The 16,339-nt window shown below is 47.3% G+C and overlaps 2 protein-coding genes and 1 long non-coding RNA gene across 3 annotated transcripts in view; 1 reads left to right on the top strand and 2 right to left on the bottom strand.

The window, feature by feature from the left end:
- Positions 1 to 3,899: 3,899 nt before the first annotated feature.
- Positions 3,900 to 8,480, bottom strand: tti2 (TELO2 interacting protein 2). Its single transcript, XM_025912012.1, has 10 exons — positions 8,264 to 8,480; positions 7,990 to 8,177; positions 7,709 to 7,878; positions 7,323 to 7,380; positions 6,681 to 6,809; positions 6,494 to 6,586; positions 6,210 to 6,397; positions 5,127 to 5,270; positions 4,840 to 4,999; positions 3,900 to 4,291 (listed from the first exon to the last, which is right to left on the bottom strand). Exons 1-10 carry the CDS (start codon positions 8,478 to 8,480, stop codon positions 4,205 to 4,207), a joined length of 1,434 nt encoding a protein of 477 aa, XP_025767797.1. The 3' UTR covers positions 3,900 to 4,204.
- Positions 8,481 to 9,422: 942 nt separating this feature from the next.
- LOC102076131 (uncharacterized) lies at positions 9,423 to 12,201 on the top strand. Its single transcript, XR_267207.3, has 2 exons — positions 9,423 to 11,113; positions 11,394 to 12,201. It is a non-coding gene; the product is annotated as an uncharacterized LOC102076131 (long non-coding RNA).
- The window catches only part of c5 (complement component 5), a 58,864-nt gene continuing 54,493 nt past the window's right edge, over positions 11,969 to 16,339 (bottom strand). Inside the window, exons 35-42 of the mRNA XM_019346953.2 lie at positions 16,198 to 16,300; positions 16,047 to 16,121; positions 15,645 to 15,750; positions 14,977 to 15,060; positions 14,805 to 14,894; positions 12,664 to 12,756; positions 12,318 to 12,456; positions 11,969 to 12,239 (exon numbers count right to left, since the gene is read on the bottom strand). Of these exons, the coding sequence (XP_019202498.1) occupies positions 12,107 to 12,239; positions 12,318 to 12,456; positions 12,664 to 12,756; positions 14,805 to 14,894; positions 14,977 to 15,060; positions 15,645 to 15,750; positions 16,047 to 16,121; positions 16,198 to 16,300 (823 nt within the window). The 3' untranslated portion in view covers positions 11,969 to 12,106. The remainder of the gene's footprint in view (positions 12,240 to 12,317; positions 12,457 to 12,663; positions 12,757 to 14,804; positions 14,895 to 14,976; positions 15,061 to 15,644; positions 15,751 to 16,046; positions 16,122 to 16,197; positions 16,301 to 16,339) is intronic.

Below are 16,339 nucleotides of genomic sequence, written 5' to 3'. Positions count from 1 at the left end.
TTTAGCGGTTTTCCAGACTGACTGACCTTCAGTTCTTAAAGTAATGATGGGCTGTTGTTTCTCTTTACTTAGCTGATTGGTTCTTGTCATAATATGAATTCTAACAGTTGTCAAACACGGCTGTCAGCTGTGCACCAACCTGACTGCTGCAGAACACACCTGATGGACCCATTAAGAAAGTAAGAAACTCCACCAATGAACCCTGACAGACACACTGTGAGCTCACTGAGAGAGGCCGAGGGTTTGCAGCACTGTCAAAGTAAAGTGATCAGGCAGAGACTGAAGGACATCTTGGATTATTCAACCATGACAAACCTAAGTGGGCTGTACCAAGTGTGCCACGTCACGGGGGAGTTTGGCTTCTTGTTTTTTAGACCTTAGATGTTTAGCTCAGTTCTTTTACGTTCCACAGAACAAAAGAATCAATCGTGTCATCACCGTGAGCCTCTGCATGCAGCTTTTTAACACGTTGTACAGAAAGCTTTGTTTATGTCCTCCTGAAACTACAGCAGATAATACAGATGTTAAAGTTCGTCGTCTCTGTGATGAGCTCCTACAGTGATGATGGTTAGGCAGACCTCACGCTCATGCACTGTTTGGTTTGTGACAGATAAAAGTCTCCTGCAGAGACAAAGAGGACGAGCACACACAGGTGTAACGCAGCTGTTGCCATATTATTCACATCCATCGATCCAACAGGTGGACGTCTCCAACCGTGCGACGGACTTTCAGATTAAATGCTGATCAGAATAAATCTCAAGTTTTCAAAGTAAACCTTGCTGCTGACGAGAGCAGACGTTTTGCTAGCGCCTGGCTCCAGTACGGCTTTTTTTAAGGAAGTGATATCAGATCTTGGGCTGGACCAATCAAACGTAGTGTACTGTTCTTCAGCGACCTGTCTCATCATCACTCACAGAACTTCAGTATGAAGGTGGAGGAGTGGACAGTGTGCTGTAGCCTCCACGTGACCACGGCTGTTTGACCCGCAGAGCCACAGGACGTGCTGGACCTACCTGTGAAACACTGAGCCGGCTTTTTTAGGTCCCTTTCAGTTTGTGTCAGAAAGTCTCTGGTTATGAAAGTACATGCTGAACAGTGTCTGACATGACAGTGTCGTACTTCCTGTACAGACCTGCTGTACAGGAAGTACCAGTCAGGACTGCGAACGAGCAGCCGTGGATCACAGGTCACCTGACAGATGTGACGAGAGGAAAGACTTCAGAGAGCAGCACGACCTGCAGCAGGACAGCACACAGAAATGTGGTCGTGGTAATCAGACCTTCGCTTCAGGTCAGCAGGTTAACTTATTTTGTTGATTGTATTCATGTGAAACGTCCACAGACACAGAGACTAAAGGTGCAGAGACTTTGTTTGTCTGCTGAGGTCTGAGTGCAGACGAGCGCTGCGAGCCCTTCAAACCAGAAACCGCCCCCAGTCTGAAGTCTCCCTCCAATCACAACACGAGACGCGCCGATGAAAACGTTTATTCAGAGACATTAACAGCAGTGCTAGCTCACTGCTAATGCTAAAGTGTTCATGTGAACTCACCTCTGATATAAACTTTATATAAACTGTAGACACGAGTCATTGCAGAACAGAAGGTGTTACTGCGGCCACCTGCAGTGCTGCGTCATCACTTCCTGTCCAGCACAGAGCCACAGTGCTGTTCTCGAGGCTCAGACAGGAAGTGGGAGACGTCTACGGCCGCAGCAGGAGACCTTTGAGGTTCTTCTTCTTCTTCTCTGTGTTTATTCACCTGTCTGCATGTAATCACTGGTTATTATTCATCTGTGGCTCTGTCCCACAGCGGGTCTTTGTCCTGTCACCCCCCCTTCTCTGAGCCTGGCTCTGCTGCAGGTTTCTTCCTGTTTAAAGGGAGTTTTTCCTTCCCACTGTCACTAAGTGCTTGTTCCTTGGGGGTCGTCTGATTTTTGGGTTTTCTCTGTATTATTCTGGGGTCTGTACCTGACTGTATAAAGAGCCTGTTGTTGTGATTTGGTGCTGTCACTGAACTGGGGTGCTGCTGCTACAATCATGTGACCTAGAAACAAGAACTACTTCACTGTGATGAGACACACACTGCTGTGTTGTCAGTCTACACAAATGTACAAACGTACAGTTGTGTCTGTAATTTAAGTGTCACCGGCTAATAATTTCTAATCCTCTGAGGTTAACAGGAGGCCCTGCTGACCTTATTTAGAGTCAGGACATTAACTGCAGTCAGTATTGTGCACATAGCAGAGTTTTGGCAATGGGTGCTAACGTGCTAATGTCACTGGGTGCAGCTCGGTGCATGGCCACCTGTCTGACTGACGTGTACTGTCATCCCTGCTGGTGACTTTGAAACACTGAGGCCATGGATGACCTCTGTGACCCCGAGGTGCTTACATCAGGGCTGAAGGACGAAGAGACCCGCAGCCCGAGTCATCAGAGTAAAACCAGCTGCAGTGCACCATGGGTAGTTTGCTGGTTCAGGGTTTATGAGGAGCCATCACACTACACCCGTCCATGTGTGACGACTCCTAATCTATGAGCTTTTCCCTTCAATGTCACAGGCACTGATTAGCCCGGGTCAAAGGTGAGCTGTTTTAATGAAAGCCTGCAGTAGGGGTGGGTCCAGAGATTTTGACTATATCGCTCTACCGCGATAGCGCATGTTGATGGTGTCATTAAGCTGCGCCTGTTTCGGTCGAAAGCATTGCAGTGGCTGCAGCAACATCATCTGCAAATTATGCCGGCGACAGTACCAGCAAAGAGACGAAGCACTTTTGAAATATGGGAAAAGCCAAAAACTGCGCTTCCTCCACTTCTGTACCATTGATTCATTAATGCTGAATTCTCTCACAGCTGCTCTATTCCCATGTTGTTGCAGTATATTAATGTCTAACCTCGTGTTGTGGATGGATTATCTCAGTTGTTCTCCTGACTGAAGTTTGGTCCGTTTACAGCATCCTGCCATGCGATTGCATTTGTCCCTAACCATCGGGAACCCTCACGTTAACTTTTATCGAGTGGAAAAAAGTTAGCGTTCATCCTCCAGCTTCACTGTGCTAATGTGTTTATATTATGCTAACCGTAGCACATCATTATATACCAGCTAGCCCAACTTCAGTAACCCTACAAACGTCACTGCTGTTTAGTTTTCTGTCTTCATTTATGTTGGAAGTGATAGCAGAGCTGTACGTTTGAATGTTTCAGGAATCTCTCAGTCAGAACATGCTATATCATGTTTAGGTGGAAGCTAGCGAGCTAACTTCCTGCTAACTTCTAACTCCGTTAAATGTAATAAATCCTGTTTTCATGGATGCCTGGATGTTAAACTTGATAGTTACACCTGGTAAAGCAGCAACACTGATCATTTTATTACAGATGAAAGGATTTAGACAGATTTTAACTCTCAGTGATGCTGCAGTGATCATTTGACTTTGGGACCTGAAGAGGACGGAGTTTAGGACCCAGATTACTCCGCGAGGCTCCTGACTACGGTAGCCGCAATGCTCCAACAATCCATCAAGCAGTGCGGCTTCATAGCTTAGCAAAGTGCCATGTACCACATAAAATCAGTTCGAGGTCAGTAAGCACAACCAGAATTTATACATAAGGCGCGCTGTTGATTTTTGAGAAAATTAAAGGATTTCAAGTGCACCTTATAGTGTGTAAAATACGTTATACAGAAGAAAAGAATATATCACGATATATATCGTTACCGCACATGCTTCAAATTATACCGTGATATGGATTTTAGGCCATATCGTCCAGCCCTAGCCTGCAGCAGGTCGTGTGCCGTCGCGCCATGATCAGAGTGATGCGATATCGGTGCTCCGATCACGTTTCTCTTTCTAACATCATCACAGATCTGTGTCCATCTACAGAGACGAGGATGTAAACAGTCGGCCATGTTTGGTTTTCTCCGCGGAGCCGTTCACGCCCCACGATGACATTTATTAATCACACAGTTATGAAACAATAACCTGAAGCTACAGAGCGCCGTGTCACAGTCACACACACGTGAGAGTTCCCAGAGTTCAGTTCTGCGCCGTCAAACCTGTCAGCACACGGCTCTTTAAACTTCCTGTATCCAGATTACTTCCCATGCCGTAAGCTTCGCCAACGTGCTGCCGTTTGTCTTTAAACGTCTGCTGAGTGTCAGGAGGCCGCAGCTGCTCGCCGTGGCTCTTAAAGCTCCGCCTCCAGGCTCGCAGCTTCACCTGTCAGTCGCCGTGGCTGCTGTAGCTAGGCAACCAAGCACCTCCAGGCTGCAGCAGCTGCTGTCGACCTCCTGGAGGAGGCGCTGAGAGAGAAACGGATCAGATCAGATTTCTGAGTTTGTGGCGTCGGTACGATCAATAATCAATAATTTACACTGATCGATTATCTATCGCTACAACCAGCATGCAAACTCCGCCCCCTCCACATTAAACAGCAGCTTTTCAAGTTCATCTGAGAGACTCAGAGGGGAAACAGGAAGGGGCGTGGCCAGATGTTAAGCAAGAATAACACTTTCAAATTAAGAGCATGAAGGTTCAGTGTAAACACACCTGAGTGTGTGCGACACGTTTCTGCAAAATGTCCTCATAATTTTATCAAATCAGCTTCACAGGACAGCAAAAAGAGCACAGAACACGCTGACACTACTCCAGTACTCTGATTACTCTGAGGCCTTTAATGTAATCTAATAATAAATATGAATATGAATATGAATAAGAAAACATTACATATTACAATACTCATTCATGACAAATAAACAGAGGAGGCTACGACTCAGATTACAATCCTGAACTCACGAGGTCAAACTGGAGGATGATGACATCATGAAGCCTCATGCAACAGGTGACTCACCTGCATGTGTCCGTGTGAGGCGGCGTCCAGCAGCCGGAGGCAGGCGGCGCTTTCATCCATCAGCTGCCGTCTGAGCGAATCACAGAGCTCCGAGTCCGAGGAGACGTCAACCATCAGCCGCAGCAAGCAACGCAGCAACGCGTCGACACGACACGCCATCCTGACGAGGGGAAACGTGAGCACGTCAAACGGGACGGTCCAACGCCATCAGGACAGGAAGTAAGTAAAAGCTTCAAACTCGCAGCCGTGTGTGTGTGTGTGTCTGTGTGTGTGAGCGTGTCCGTTACCGTGGCCACGCTGCTCTGGTCGTCTTCTGCAGTGCCTCCAGCATCCTCAGCCGGGTCGCCTCCTCAGGTGGGTCTCTGACCTCCAGGTACCCGAGCACCACCCGCTCTAGCCGCCACAGGTGTCTGCACACAGCCACGCCCACCCTGCATACCCACGCACACACACGTGTGTATTCATATCCTTGTGGGGACATCTCATTGACATATGCTTTTCTTCGCCGCTTACAGTAACCATCAAACATGCCCAACCATAACCCGACTGTAACACTAAAACCACACTTTGCCTTCAGACTCGGGGGGATTCATGCTGCTGGAAAACATTCAAACTGTTCTGAGATCAGACTGTAGCAGCGGCGCCCCCTGCTGTGCAGGCAGAACAACAACGAGCTCTGAACCCAAAGTCTGATTATCTACAAATTCATAAAAGACTTTTCTGTTTTAATCACAGCTGAGTCATCAAAGCACGACTGAAAACATTTAATTAAAACTGAAAAAATTAATCATTATAGACGCTAAAAATTAAATACACGCATTTATCATTTCTCCATTATTTAACAAATAATTAAATGTATTATAAGTGGGTTTACTATTTATATGCAATTCTAAATGTATTTCTATAGTAACAGGTAAAAATACATTATCAATAAAATATACCACTTCACAGTAATTAATGTAACATGTAGCATCTTATATTAAATATGAAATTATAATTAAATATATTTAAAGTAAAATGAAACAAATTATTCATAATTTAATGTGATGAGCCATAAATAGTATAGATAAAAAATATACAAATAATTAAAAATTAAAATGTTTATAATTTGTCATTCATAATTAAATGTACAAAAATACAAATGATAATTTATTAAAAACATTTTAGACACAATCAATATAAACTTTAACACTTTAGTACAATATCGTAAACTATGATTTGTACTTATAATAAATAACAATAAATGTGATCATAATAATGAACAGATAATTAATATCAATAAAGATGTTGTTTTATGTGTCACATTTTCATCCAGATAAATTAAATCACTGATGCTTCCATAGTAACCAAAGGTCAAAGGTCAAACCCACCTGTCGATGTACGCCGGCAGAGCGGCAGCGTAGACGCGCCGTAGCACCACCTTGTTCTCCGCCTCCATGTGGGTCAGCATGAGACGCAGCACGTCGTCATGGCGACACGGCTTCCTGCGGGAGGACGTGGAAGCGGAGGGGGGCTTCTCCAGAACCACCAGCAGGTCCAAAAGGCAGGACAGGACCAGCTGGGTGGGAGGGGGCAGGGTCAATGACGTGTCCTCAGACAGAGACAGAGTGTGTGTGTGCGTGTGTGCGTGTGTGCGTGTGTGCGCGTGTGCTACCTGGATGATGGCGGCCTCCGTCCTGTACAGGTGTTTGAATAACGCCTCATAAAGAACCTCGGCTCTGTTGAACTGACGCAGCTCTGCAGGCGGCTAAAGACACACACACACACACGCGCGCGCGCACACACACACATCATCATCCAATGCCAGACACTACGCTGAGTGTGTGTGTGCGTGTTTTTACCGTGTTGAGCACAATATGGTGCAGACAGCGAACTCCCAGCATGCAGTTCTCCAGTCTGTGGTGGTCACTGAAGAGGAGGGAGGGGGGAAGGAGGCGAGACAGGTGAGGTGAGAGTCCTGGGCGGGTCACCTGCACCAAAACACCAACACACAGGTGAAGACAGAGCACCTGATGGGTCCATCAGCTCCAACCTCTGTCACAGAGGAACTACTTTCTGTCCACTGTCTCCATCCACCAGCCAAAAGACACACAGCGAGATGGGAGGGCCGTTTGCCTCCCGTCAGGTTTTATCCTGCTCAGCGATGCGGCTGGCGGATGGAGACAGTAGAAAGGAAATAGTTCCTACATGGAGGCTGGAGAAGGAGCAGGTGTGTACGAGAATGAAGCTCACTTCATAAAAGACACCGGCCTCACCGCAGTCCTACACTTCTGCCTTCACAGTCTCACCTGTTCGGACCATACCACCCTCACAGGTAAGCGGGGGACGATCAAAGCATAAACAACCAAAAATATCTTTAAACATGGGTTGAAGGGGGAGCCTGGCTCCTGCTGACCTCAGACAAACTTATCTCATTAAACATCTTCAAGTGGCATCGAGAACGTTCCCGAAAAGAGCAGAAAGGGGTCAAAGGTCAAACTGACCTGCAGAAGACTCCAGACAAACACCAGCTTCACGGCTTCACAGCACTGCCACGAGTCCCTGCTCACACACACACACACACACACTTAAATATTCAACAAACTTGTTTTTTTCTTATAATCACAGAAAAAAATAACACGCTAACCAATCACACAAACACAGTTTGAACCAGGTGGAGCTCAGAGCGCTGAACACGCATGTTTTAGAATTTCATGTGTCTGTGAGGACGTTTGTACAGAGCAGACATCCCTGCACTCTCTGTGGGGAGAAGGCCAAGGTCCTCACAATGTGGCTGTTCCATCAGGGACTGGTCCTCCTAAGTGATGGAAGGCAAGTGTACACACACACACACACACACACACACACACACACACACACACTCCCTCACTTGGTGAGCTGTGGCTGCAGGATGTCCAGGACTCCTCCCAGAATCCCTCTGCTCCCCTCCGTGTCCCCAGTCAGCAGGTGGGCGGAGTTTCTCCACCCTCCTGCACTCAGCAGCGCCTCCAGCAGGCCCCGTGCTGCTGCTCTGGAGGCGGAGCTAGTCCACACCTGATCCTGATGAACAAAAGCACACCGGAAATCAAACAGCTGTCAGTGAATGCATCACGGGGTCAGACAGGAAGTACCTGTGCTGCAAAGGTGCATGTTTGATGTTTGCAGACTCACCTGGAAATGTGTGACAGCAAACACGCAGGTGGGTGGAGCAACAGCAAGTAGCAGACTGGTTGTCTGTTCTCTGGCCTCGCCCCCTTTCCGCCAGTCACCAGAGCTGTTAGCAGAGCCGTGAGAGCGGCACACACCGCCGCCGCCTGTGTGGGGATGCTCTGATAGGCCGCAGCGCTCAGAGGGCTGCAGTCATCCTCCCAGAGCGGCAGAGCAGCACAGCCAATCAGAGCACTGATCAGAGAGACGTATGCTGCTTCAGGCTCCACCCACCCACTGTCCTGGCTGGCTGGAGAGAACAGCCAGTCAGATCCAGCGTACTGGAAAAGCTGCTTTATTTGAGCAATCAGAGAGTGGGATTTAGGACGGGAACCAATCAGCTTCTCCCGCAGCTGAGAAAGGAGTTCTGTGATTGGAGGAGGAGAGGAAGGGGACTGCTCCTCTGAGGAGGAGGAGGAGAGATGAAGGTCATGAAGTAAAGCGGAGAGCTCCATCCTGGACGAGAGAGAAAAGGAAAACGTCTCAATCTGTGACTCACCTCCAACATTCTTCACAAGCTTTTATTTTGAAGGGCTTCCCACATATTGACTATGTGCACGTTAGCATATGCTTCTTCCGGTGCGGAAACTCCTGTGGGGAGCTTTGTTTCAGGTGTCCTATTCGCGCCTTGTTTACGGTCCACAACAAGTTAAGCAAATGAATGAATCAAGCGGTGATTTACATTTCTATAGATGTCTTGGGCATTTACCCAATATACCTGTAAATGATGTTCATCGACTTGTTGATATTTTCCCCCGCACCTCAGAGCAAAAGAGAAAAGGGATTCAAATGTTATATTTCTCAGCTGTCCCTCGTTTATCGCAGGTGTTATGTTCTAAAAATAACCAGCGATGGGTGAAGTCAAATAGCCAATTTTATTTTTTGATGCGTGGACATCGTGAACATACAGTACTGCACTTCAGAGTCACACTGCTAGCGATCGATGCAGCGATTCTGTACTGTACAGGAGAGACGTCACGGAGGAGATCGTCTGCAGCGATCAGGACGCAGGACATAATGTGATGTAAAAAAAAAAAAAGCATGCAAACTTGCACTAAAAAATCTGCGAAACAGCGAGGTGAAAGGTGAACCGCGTTATAGCGAGGGACCACTGTAATTTTGAAGGTAAGTCACAACACACCCTTCGTAAATACTAATCTATAGAAACCCTTACCAGCAATCGTTCATTTTTTGTGTGGCTTTTTTTCACGGTTTGTTAACATGCTGTGTAGGTGTGTACTTGACTAGCTGATATCGACATAACGGGGGAAACATCTGGTTTGACTATTGTTCACCTGTAGTTTGAATGCTGAACATTTGCCTGTTTAAATCATAAGACCAGTCACTATACAGAGATGTGCTTCTGAATGTGGACGATGTGTCTTCTGATTCTGTAATGCAGTTCTGCTTGTGTTGAGTGATGTAAACAACTGATCGATCTAAACTCTTTAAACGTCAGAATTGATCATTAGATTTTTTGTGACACAACAGTGGTGAGTGTTCCCACCTTCTGCTCTTTGCAACTTAACGCGATCCTCCCGTTTTCGAGTTTTGGACATGATTTTGGAGTATATCTTTGCAGTAGCGATTGACTGCAAAGTAAAGCTACCGGAAATGTACAACCCCACATCCGGTCTCAAACCAGGAAGTTAGCATTTTCTCGTGCACAGGGTCAATTCTGATATCCTGTACTTCACTCCAATACCGCGTGCTTCCACCAGGGGCACTGTGACCTCTAAGCTGGGGTCAGGTGATCTGCAGCTGCTGTGAGGCCAGAGGTGACCAGATGGGATGAAGGTGGAGCTGGGGTGAACCCAAGCAGACACCTGTCAGTCAAAGAGGCCACGCCCCTAATTATGTTACCTTTAACCTAATCGATACCTCAGTCTTTAACACACTAGCCTCCGATCCTGTCTAATACCTGGGTTTGGTACGTCCAAAAGCAGGATCAAGATCTAACAGTAAACAACAACCTCACCTTACTACACCTGAGACAGGTGACCTGTAGGGCCGAGGCATTGTCTTTTACAGGTGTAGCATACCTGAGCTCCATCGCAGCTTTCAGACTGTTTTTTTTTTGTGTGTGTTTGTTTGTTTTGAAATCTGCCACGCTTTACGAGGAGGATGAAGCTCGTCTTTGAGCTCCTTGTTGGAGTCTTTCTGGCTCCTCTGTGTTTGCATTTCTTCTTCTGCTGTTTTATTGTGGCTCTGTGGCTCAGCAGCAGCAGCCATGTTTCTGTCCGTGATCAGCTGATGGAGACTAAAACTCTTCCTCAGATTTAATCACAAACATTAAAGACTGCTTCACTTGGCTCTATTTTTCTATTTTATTATCATATGCAGCGTTCGGCTGGAGTGCCTGTAGCTATGGTTACTGTACAGGTGAGGACACACCTGTCTCTGCTGGCTTTAACATCAGTCACGGGCAGAGCTTGCACCTGCACACGTCAGTAGAGCGGGAAACCCTGACCTGTGCGCGCGCTCACTGTAATCTGTACTCGTGCAGTAGAAGCACACCTGCTGCACCCCAGAAACCTGAGCGCGAGGCTCACCTGTACCAACACTCCCACTGAATAAGATCCCCGCGCGGACAGCCGTGACGTCTGTTAGCTGTGTAGTCTGAGCCAGCCTGATTAACAGATAATCTATTAATCGATGGTTTTTCGTTAAATGAGTGAAACTGACCTGAGAGCGGCTTCAGTCCTGCGCACAAGCTCATTCAAATTTACGTTAATTTTACAGGAAAGCAGCAGCGCGTGCACTGACACCCGCGGACTGTTTACGGGTACGGACGGTGTGCCTGCAATAGGCTTCCGGCTGGGAACAAGCTCCGCGTGAAAGGTTCCTGGCCCTGCTCTGTGCTTTAGTGCTGCAGGGGAGTTCGGTCCAACGGTGGAGCCGCATTCTCCGTGACCTTACAAACACGTCCACGTGTGTCACGTTAAATCTGACACCGACAACATGAACTCCGTGGGCTCTGCCTCCGTTTTCCCACAGGGGAAATCTCTGCATCAGCTGATCGACTGAAACGCTCTTCTTCAGAACAGGTTTCACTCCTGCGGACGTCCGAGTGGATCTGAGATTAAAGGTGAGGCGGGTGGAGGCGGGGTTTCCAGTGATGGCCAAATGAAGCTTTGTGAAGCTTGTGTTGAAAAACGGTTCATTACTCAAAGCTTTTCAACACAGTCCTCTCTGGTGACATCTGCTGGCCAAAAATACGAAGATCAGCTTGAATCTACAAAATAAAATGTACTGCTTCATTATGACTGAACACTACAGAGTGGGGTTCTGTCTGATATTGGGCTGCCGCTGTGTCCTGGGATCAGCAGCTTTCTGTTAAATGTGGTTTGCTGTGTGCTTTATTACAGTTTGGTGTTTGGTCTGCTGACGGAGCTGCACCTCAACCCCACCTGTGAGGAAGCCTGAGGATGAAGAGCTCAGAAGCACGAAGCAGCCAATCTGCACCTTTCTCTGATTTTTTTAAATAGATTTTTTCTGATTACTGTTTATTCCAGTACAGTTGGTGTGAAGCGCCCACGATTTCGTTGTACATGTACGATGACAATAAAGGGCTCTTCTATTCTATTCTATTGCTCAACTGGAGAGATGACAGCACCTACATCCACCACCACTGATTAAATACTTTGTTACTGTACTTAAGGAGCATCTTCACCTGAACACCAACAAGGGCGGGATGAGTGTGTGTGTGTGCTCGTGTGCCATGTTTACATATCTTTGTGGGGACCATCAGCCCTTATGGGGACAAAGTGCCGTCCCCATAAGTTTGAAAGCATCTTTGAGACTCAAAATGTGGTTTTAGTGTCAGGATTACAGTCAGGTTATGGTTAGGCATTCAGTTTTGATGGTTAGGGTACACGACTAGGGAAAGCATTATGTCAATTAGATGTCCTCAGTGAAACATGAAAACAAGTATAAGTGTTTGTTTGTTTGTTTATCAGACCCCAGAGGGCTTCTTTGACCTTTATTGACCTTGATTATTTATTACAATCTGAAGTGACAGAAACATTCAAACTCTGAACGAAGAAAGACTCCACCCCTCAGTGTGACATCACAGTGACATTCAGCTGCAGGCCCATAACTGCAGGTTCAGGGCGAAGTCCTCCAGGTGGTTAATGTAGTCCGTACACTCAGGAGAACTACAGTCTGTCGGCCACAGCTCCAACACGGCCTCCGAGTCCAGAGGGAGGCGATACCTGCAACACGAGCACACGAGCTCAGCCTCGGCCAATCGCGAAGAGCGACAGGTGACACAGAGAGACAGGGATACTGACTTGTAGTTGTTGTCGAGCGTGACCTCTGTCCCGCTGGCTCCCATCAGCAGGTACTGTCTGTTGTTCTGGATGTCCATGCCGCTGCAGGTCGCCTTCTTCACCAGATCCACCACGGTCCCAGACCTCACGCCCTCGAAATCTGCAGCAGGCGAGGAAAAACCACAGAAGAAGAAGATTTCACTTCACAGTGCAAAAGTGTTAAGATGTGCTTAACTATCCAAATGCTGCTCCATCACTCCCACCACGGTCAGCACAGTTTCATCAAAACCAGCCAGGCGCAGAGCCAATCGTGACGTTCGGGCTCTAACGCAGCCGTCTGACAGCTTTCAGAATCCCGTCAGCTCACCTTTATCTGTGTTCTTAATGACTTCATCTACGGTGGCTGTGTAGGTCATAAAGTCTCCTTCTGCTGCTGACTTCGTCACAGTCACCTTGTACGCTGCGGCAGAAACACAGACACAGTGTGAGCAGCTTCAAACAATCAGGCATGAACCCACCGCAGTGAGCTCAGGTCACTGAGCTCACTGCACTCAGACGGGAACATCGAATACAAACACGTGACTAAACTCAGAATTAAATCAAGAATTCAAAATCCTGCTCCTCACATACAAGGTCTTAAATAATCAGGCCCCATCTTATCTTAATGACCTTGTAGTACCATATCACCCTATTAGAGCACTTCGCTCTCGCACTGCAGGCTTACTTGCTGTCCCTAGAGTATTTAAAAGTAGAATGGGAGGCAGAGCCTTCAGTTTTCAGGCCCCTCTTCTGTGGAACCAGCTTCCAGTTTGGATTCAGGAGACAGACACTATCTCTACTTTTAAGATTAGGCTTCAAACTTTCCTTTTTGCTAAAGCATATAGTTAGGGCTGGACCAGGTGACCCTGAATCCTCCCTTAGTTATGCTGCAATAGACGTAGGCTGCCGGGGATTCCCATGATGCACTGGGTGTTTCTTCTTCACTCACTATGTGTTAATAGACCTCTCTGCATTGAATCATATCTGTTATTAATCTCTGTCTCTCTTCCACAGCATGTCTTTATCCTGTCTTCCTTCTCTCACCCCAACCAATCACAGCAGATGGCCCCGCCCCTCCCTGAGCCTGGTTCTGCCGGAGGTTTCTTCCTGTTAAAAGGGAGTTTTTCCTTCCCACTGTCGCCAAAGTGCTTGCTCATACCCACATAGCAGACAGGTCTGGCCCAAATCTGGTGTCAAGCCGGCACTGCTGGCTGACTGGTGTCATGGCAGAGTGTATGTCAACCAGATGTGGGCCAGGTCTGGCAATGAGGCACTATTTATGTTCCTATTTTCCTATTTTAGTCAGAAGACCCAAATGCCATGTTGCAATACTATACTGCTACGGTATCCAACGTTTCAAATGCACGTTTGACAGGTTTGTGAGTGTACACTTTATCCAAAACCTAGTGAGGATTTATTCAGGTTTACCACTGAGTGGCTGTAGGTCAGGAGTTAGGGCAGGTCACCTACTGATCAGAAGGTTAGTGGTTCGAGCCCTGGTTTCTCCAGTTTGCATGTCAAGTGTATAAATGTAGTGAGGAAGCACTCAGTTTAGAGAAAGTGTGTGAATGTGACATGTTGTGTAGAGCAGCGGTCCCCAACCTTTTTTGCGCCACGCACCGGTTTATGCCCGACAATATTTTCACGGACCGGCCTTTAAGGTGTCGCGGATAAATACAACAAAATAAAACCAGTACCGGTACCGAAAAAAAGAAGATTTATTCATAACACACGTGAAAAGACCCAGGAAAACCGAGTTAAGGATAAAAACGATAACAAAATAACGCTGAAAACCGATAAAAACCCTGAAAACCATACATTTCACACCTGAGCCTCAACTCTCGCGGCCCGGTACCAAACGACTCACGGACCGGTACCGGTCCGAGGCCCGGGGGTTGGGGACCGCTGGTGTAGAGCACTTTGAGTAATCTGGGAGAGTAAAAAAATGTAATATAAGAATCACTGTCTGAACAGAGCTTCATCATGTTACTTTTGCGCTATTATGTTCCAGCACATGTTGTTATTACATGACTTGATTAAGGTACACATTAGGCTGACATCTGGGTCCAGAGCTGAAACTGTTCTGGGCCAGCACAGGGCCAGCAGTGTGCCTGCAACTGGCCTTGTGCTGGCCCATGTGTGGGCCTCCTCTGGCAAACCAGATCTAGGCCACCAAAGGGCCGTCATTCTTTGCGGTATGTGGTCCATGTGTAAGCACATTGTGTCGGCCAGATCCGGGCCATACCAATTTTGCTATGTGGGCAGGGGGTCATATGATTGTTGGGTTTTCTCTGTATGTATTGTTGTAGGGTCTACCTTACAATATAAATCGCCTTGAGACGACTGTTGCTGTGATTTGGTGTTGTATAAATAAAGTTGAATTGAACTCTGAAGCTCCACCTACATGAGGCTCAGAGGCGGAGCTGGGGTGTAAACGTTGCATTTTGGTGCGGACGTCGCTCAGCTCACCGTATTTGATGTGGGGCTGACACGTCTCGTTGGTTCGTTTGTCCGCTGTGAGCGTCACGTCCACGTCTCCTCTGTAGGTGGCGCACGCCGCTGCACGACGACATGTGAACAAACACGTTACCAAAACCTCGCACAAGTGACAGAAACCTCAGCCAATCAGACAGCCAACTACCTGTCATGCACTGACACTGTTCGCCCAGACAGAGGCGCTGCAGCTTCTGCTGCTCGTAGGAGAACTGCTTTGTGCACAAACTGCCTGAAAGAGATTAGAAATAAGACTTTATTGTTATTATTCTTCATAGCAGGAAACAAACAGGGACATGATGAATCCAATAGTTCAGGAAAAACGAGAAGCTTTTCCTCACAGCGTCCCGTGTTTCCTTCTCAAGCTGTAAATAAGCGATGGGAACTTGAATGAACGTGTTTAGAGCTTAAATGGATGGAGCACTGAAATAACGACACGAAGCTCTGCTGCCTCAAGAGTTTAACTGAACACGAGACTCGAGCAGCTTTGCATGATTCTCAGTTCAAAATAATCCCTGTTTGTCTCATACTGTGACCTCAGTTCATCCTGTCTGAAACAAGCTCTTTTAACACCTCTCTTTAAGCCCCTCCCTCACTAAAAGCACACTTCCTTCTGATTGGCCAGCTTCTGGATGCCAACTGAGGGGCAGCACTCAGTGTCTAAATTTGACTTTTGTAGCAGACTAGTTATTTTTAGAGGTGTTTCTTATGAAGGGCTGTAACTGGCAGGAGGCAATAAAAACAGAACAGATACTTTTAATTTGAAAGGACTGAACTTCCATGTTTCCAAACGAGTGACGGGTTTCGGACTCTCACCTCTGTCCTGGGGCTCGCTGACACTGAGCAGGGACTTGGTGGCTCCGGTCACCTTAAACGTGGTCCTAATCCGAAAGCCCACGCACAGAAATATGTCTGAGGGAACCTGGGAGCCAGACAGGAAGTGACAACAACACGTGGAAGATTCAATTCAATTTTATTTATATAGCGCCAAATCACAACAACAATCGCCTCAAGGCCAGATTGTGTGTGTGTGTGTGTCTGTGTGTGTGTGTGTGTGTTTGTGTGTGTCTGTGTCTATGTGTGTGTCTGTGTGTGTCTGTGTCTATGTGTGTGTGTGTGTGTGTGTGTGTGTCTGTGTGTGTGTCTGTGTGTGTGTGTGTGTGTGTCTGTGTGTGTGTGTGTGTGTGTGTGTCTGTGTGTGTGTGTGTGGTTCCTCACAGAGTCCATCTGGATGACGATGGTGTGCCCCTGGAGCTCGTAGTGGGAGATGATTGGCTGACTCGGGTCCATCAGCTGTGGAACAGCAGTCACTGTGAACACGTTCAGACTCTCTGAGCATCATCAGGCTGATCATCAGAGCTCAGCTCACCTGCTTCAGGTCCTCCAGGTACGCGTCCACACCTGTGGGCAGCTGGATCTTCATCACGGTCAGACTGGACTCGGTGAACACCTCGTTAGGAGGAGGTTTATACCTGAAACACAGGTACATGTCCTCTATGCAACATTCAGTT

The sequence above is a fragment of the Oreochromis niloticus genome, linkage group LG12 (assembly GCF_001858045.2).
Source record: "Oreochromis niloticus isolate F11D_XX linkage group LG12, O_niloticus_UMD_NMBU, whole genome shotgun sequence".
NCBI classification, from domain to species: domain Eukaryota; kingdom Metazoa; phylum Chordata; class Actinopteri; order Cichliformes; family Cichlidae; genus Oreochromis; species Oreochromis niloticus.
Note: the sequence above shows the minus strand (reverse complement) of the source record. Positions and strands in the feature narration are given on the sequence as shown.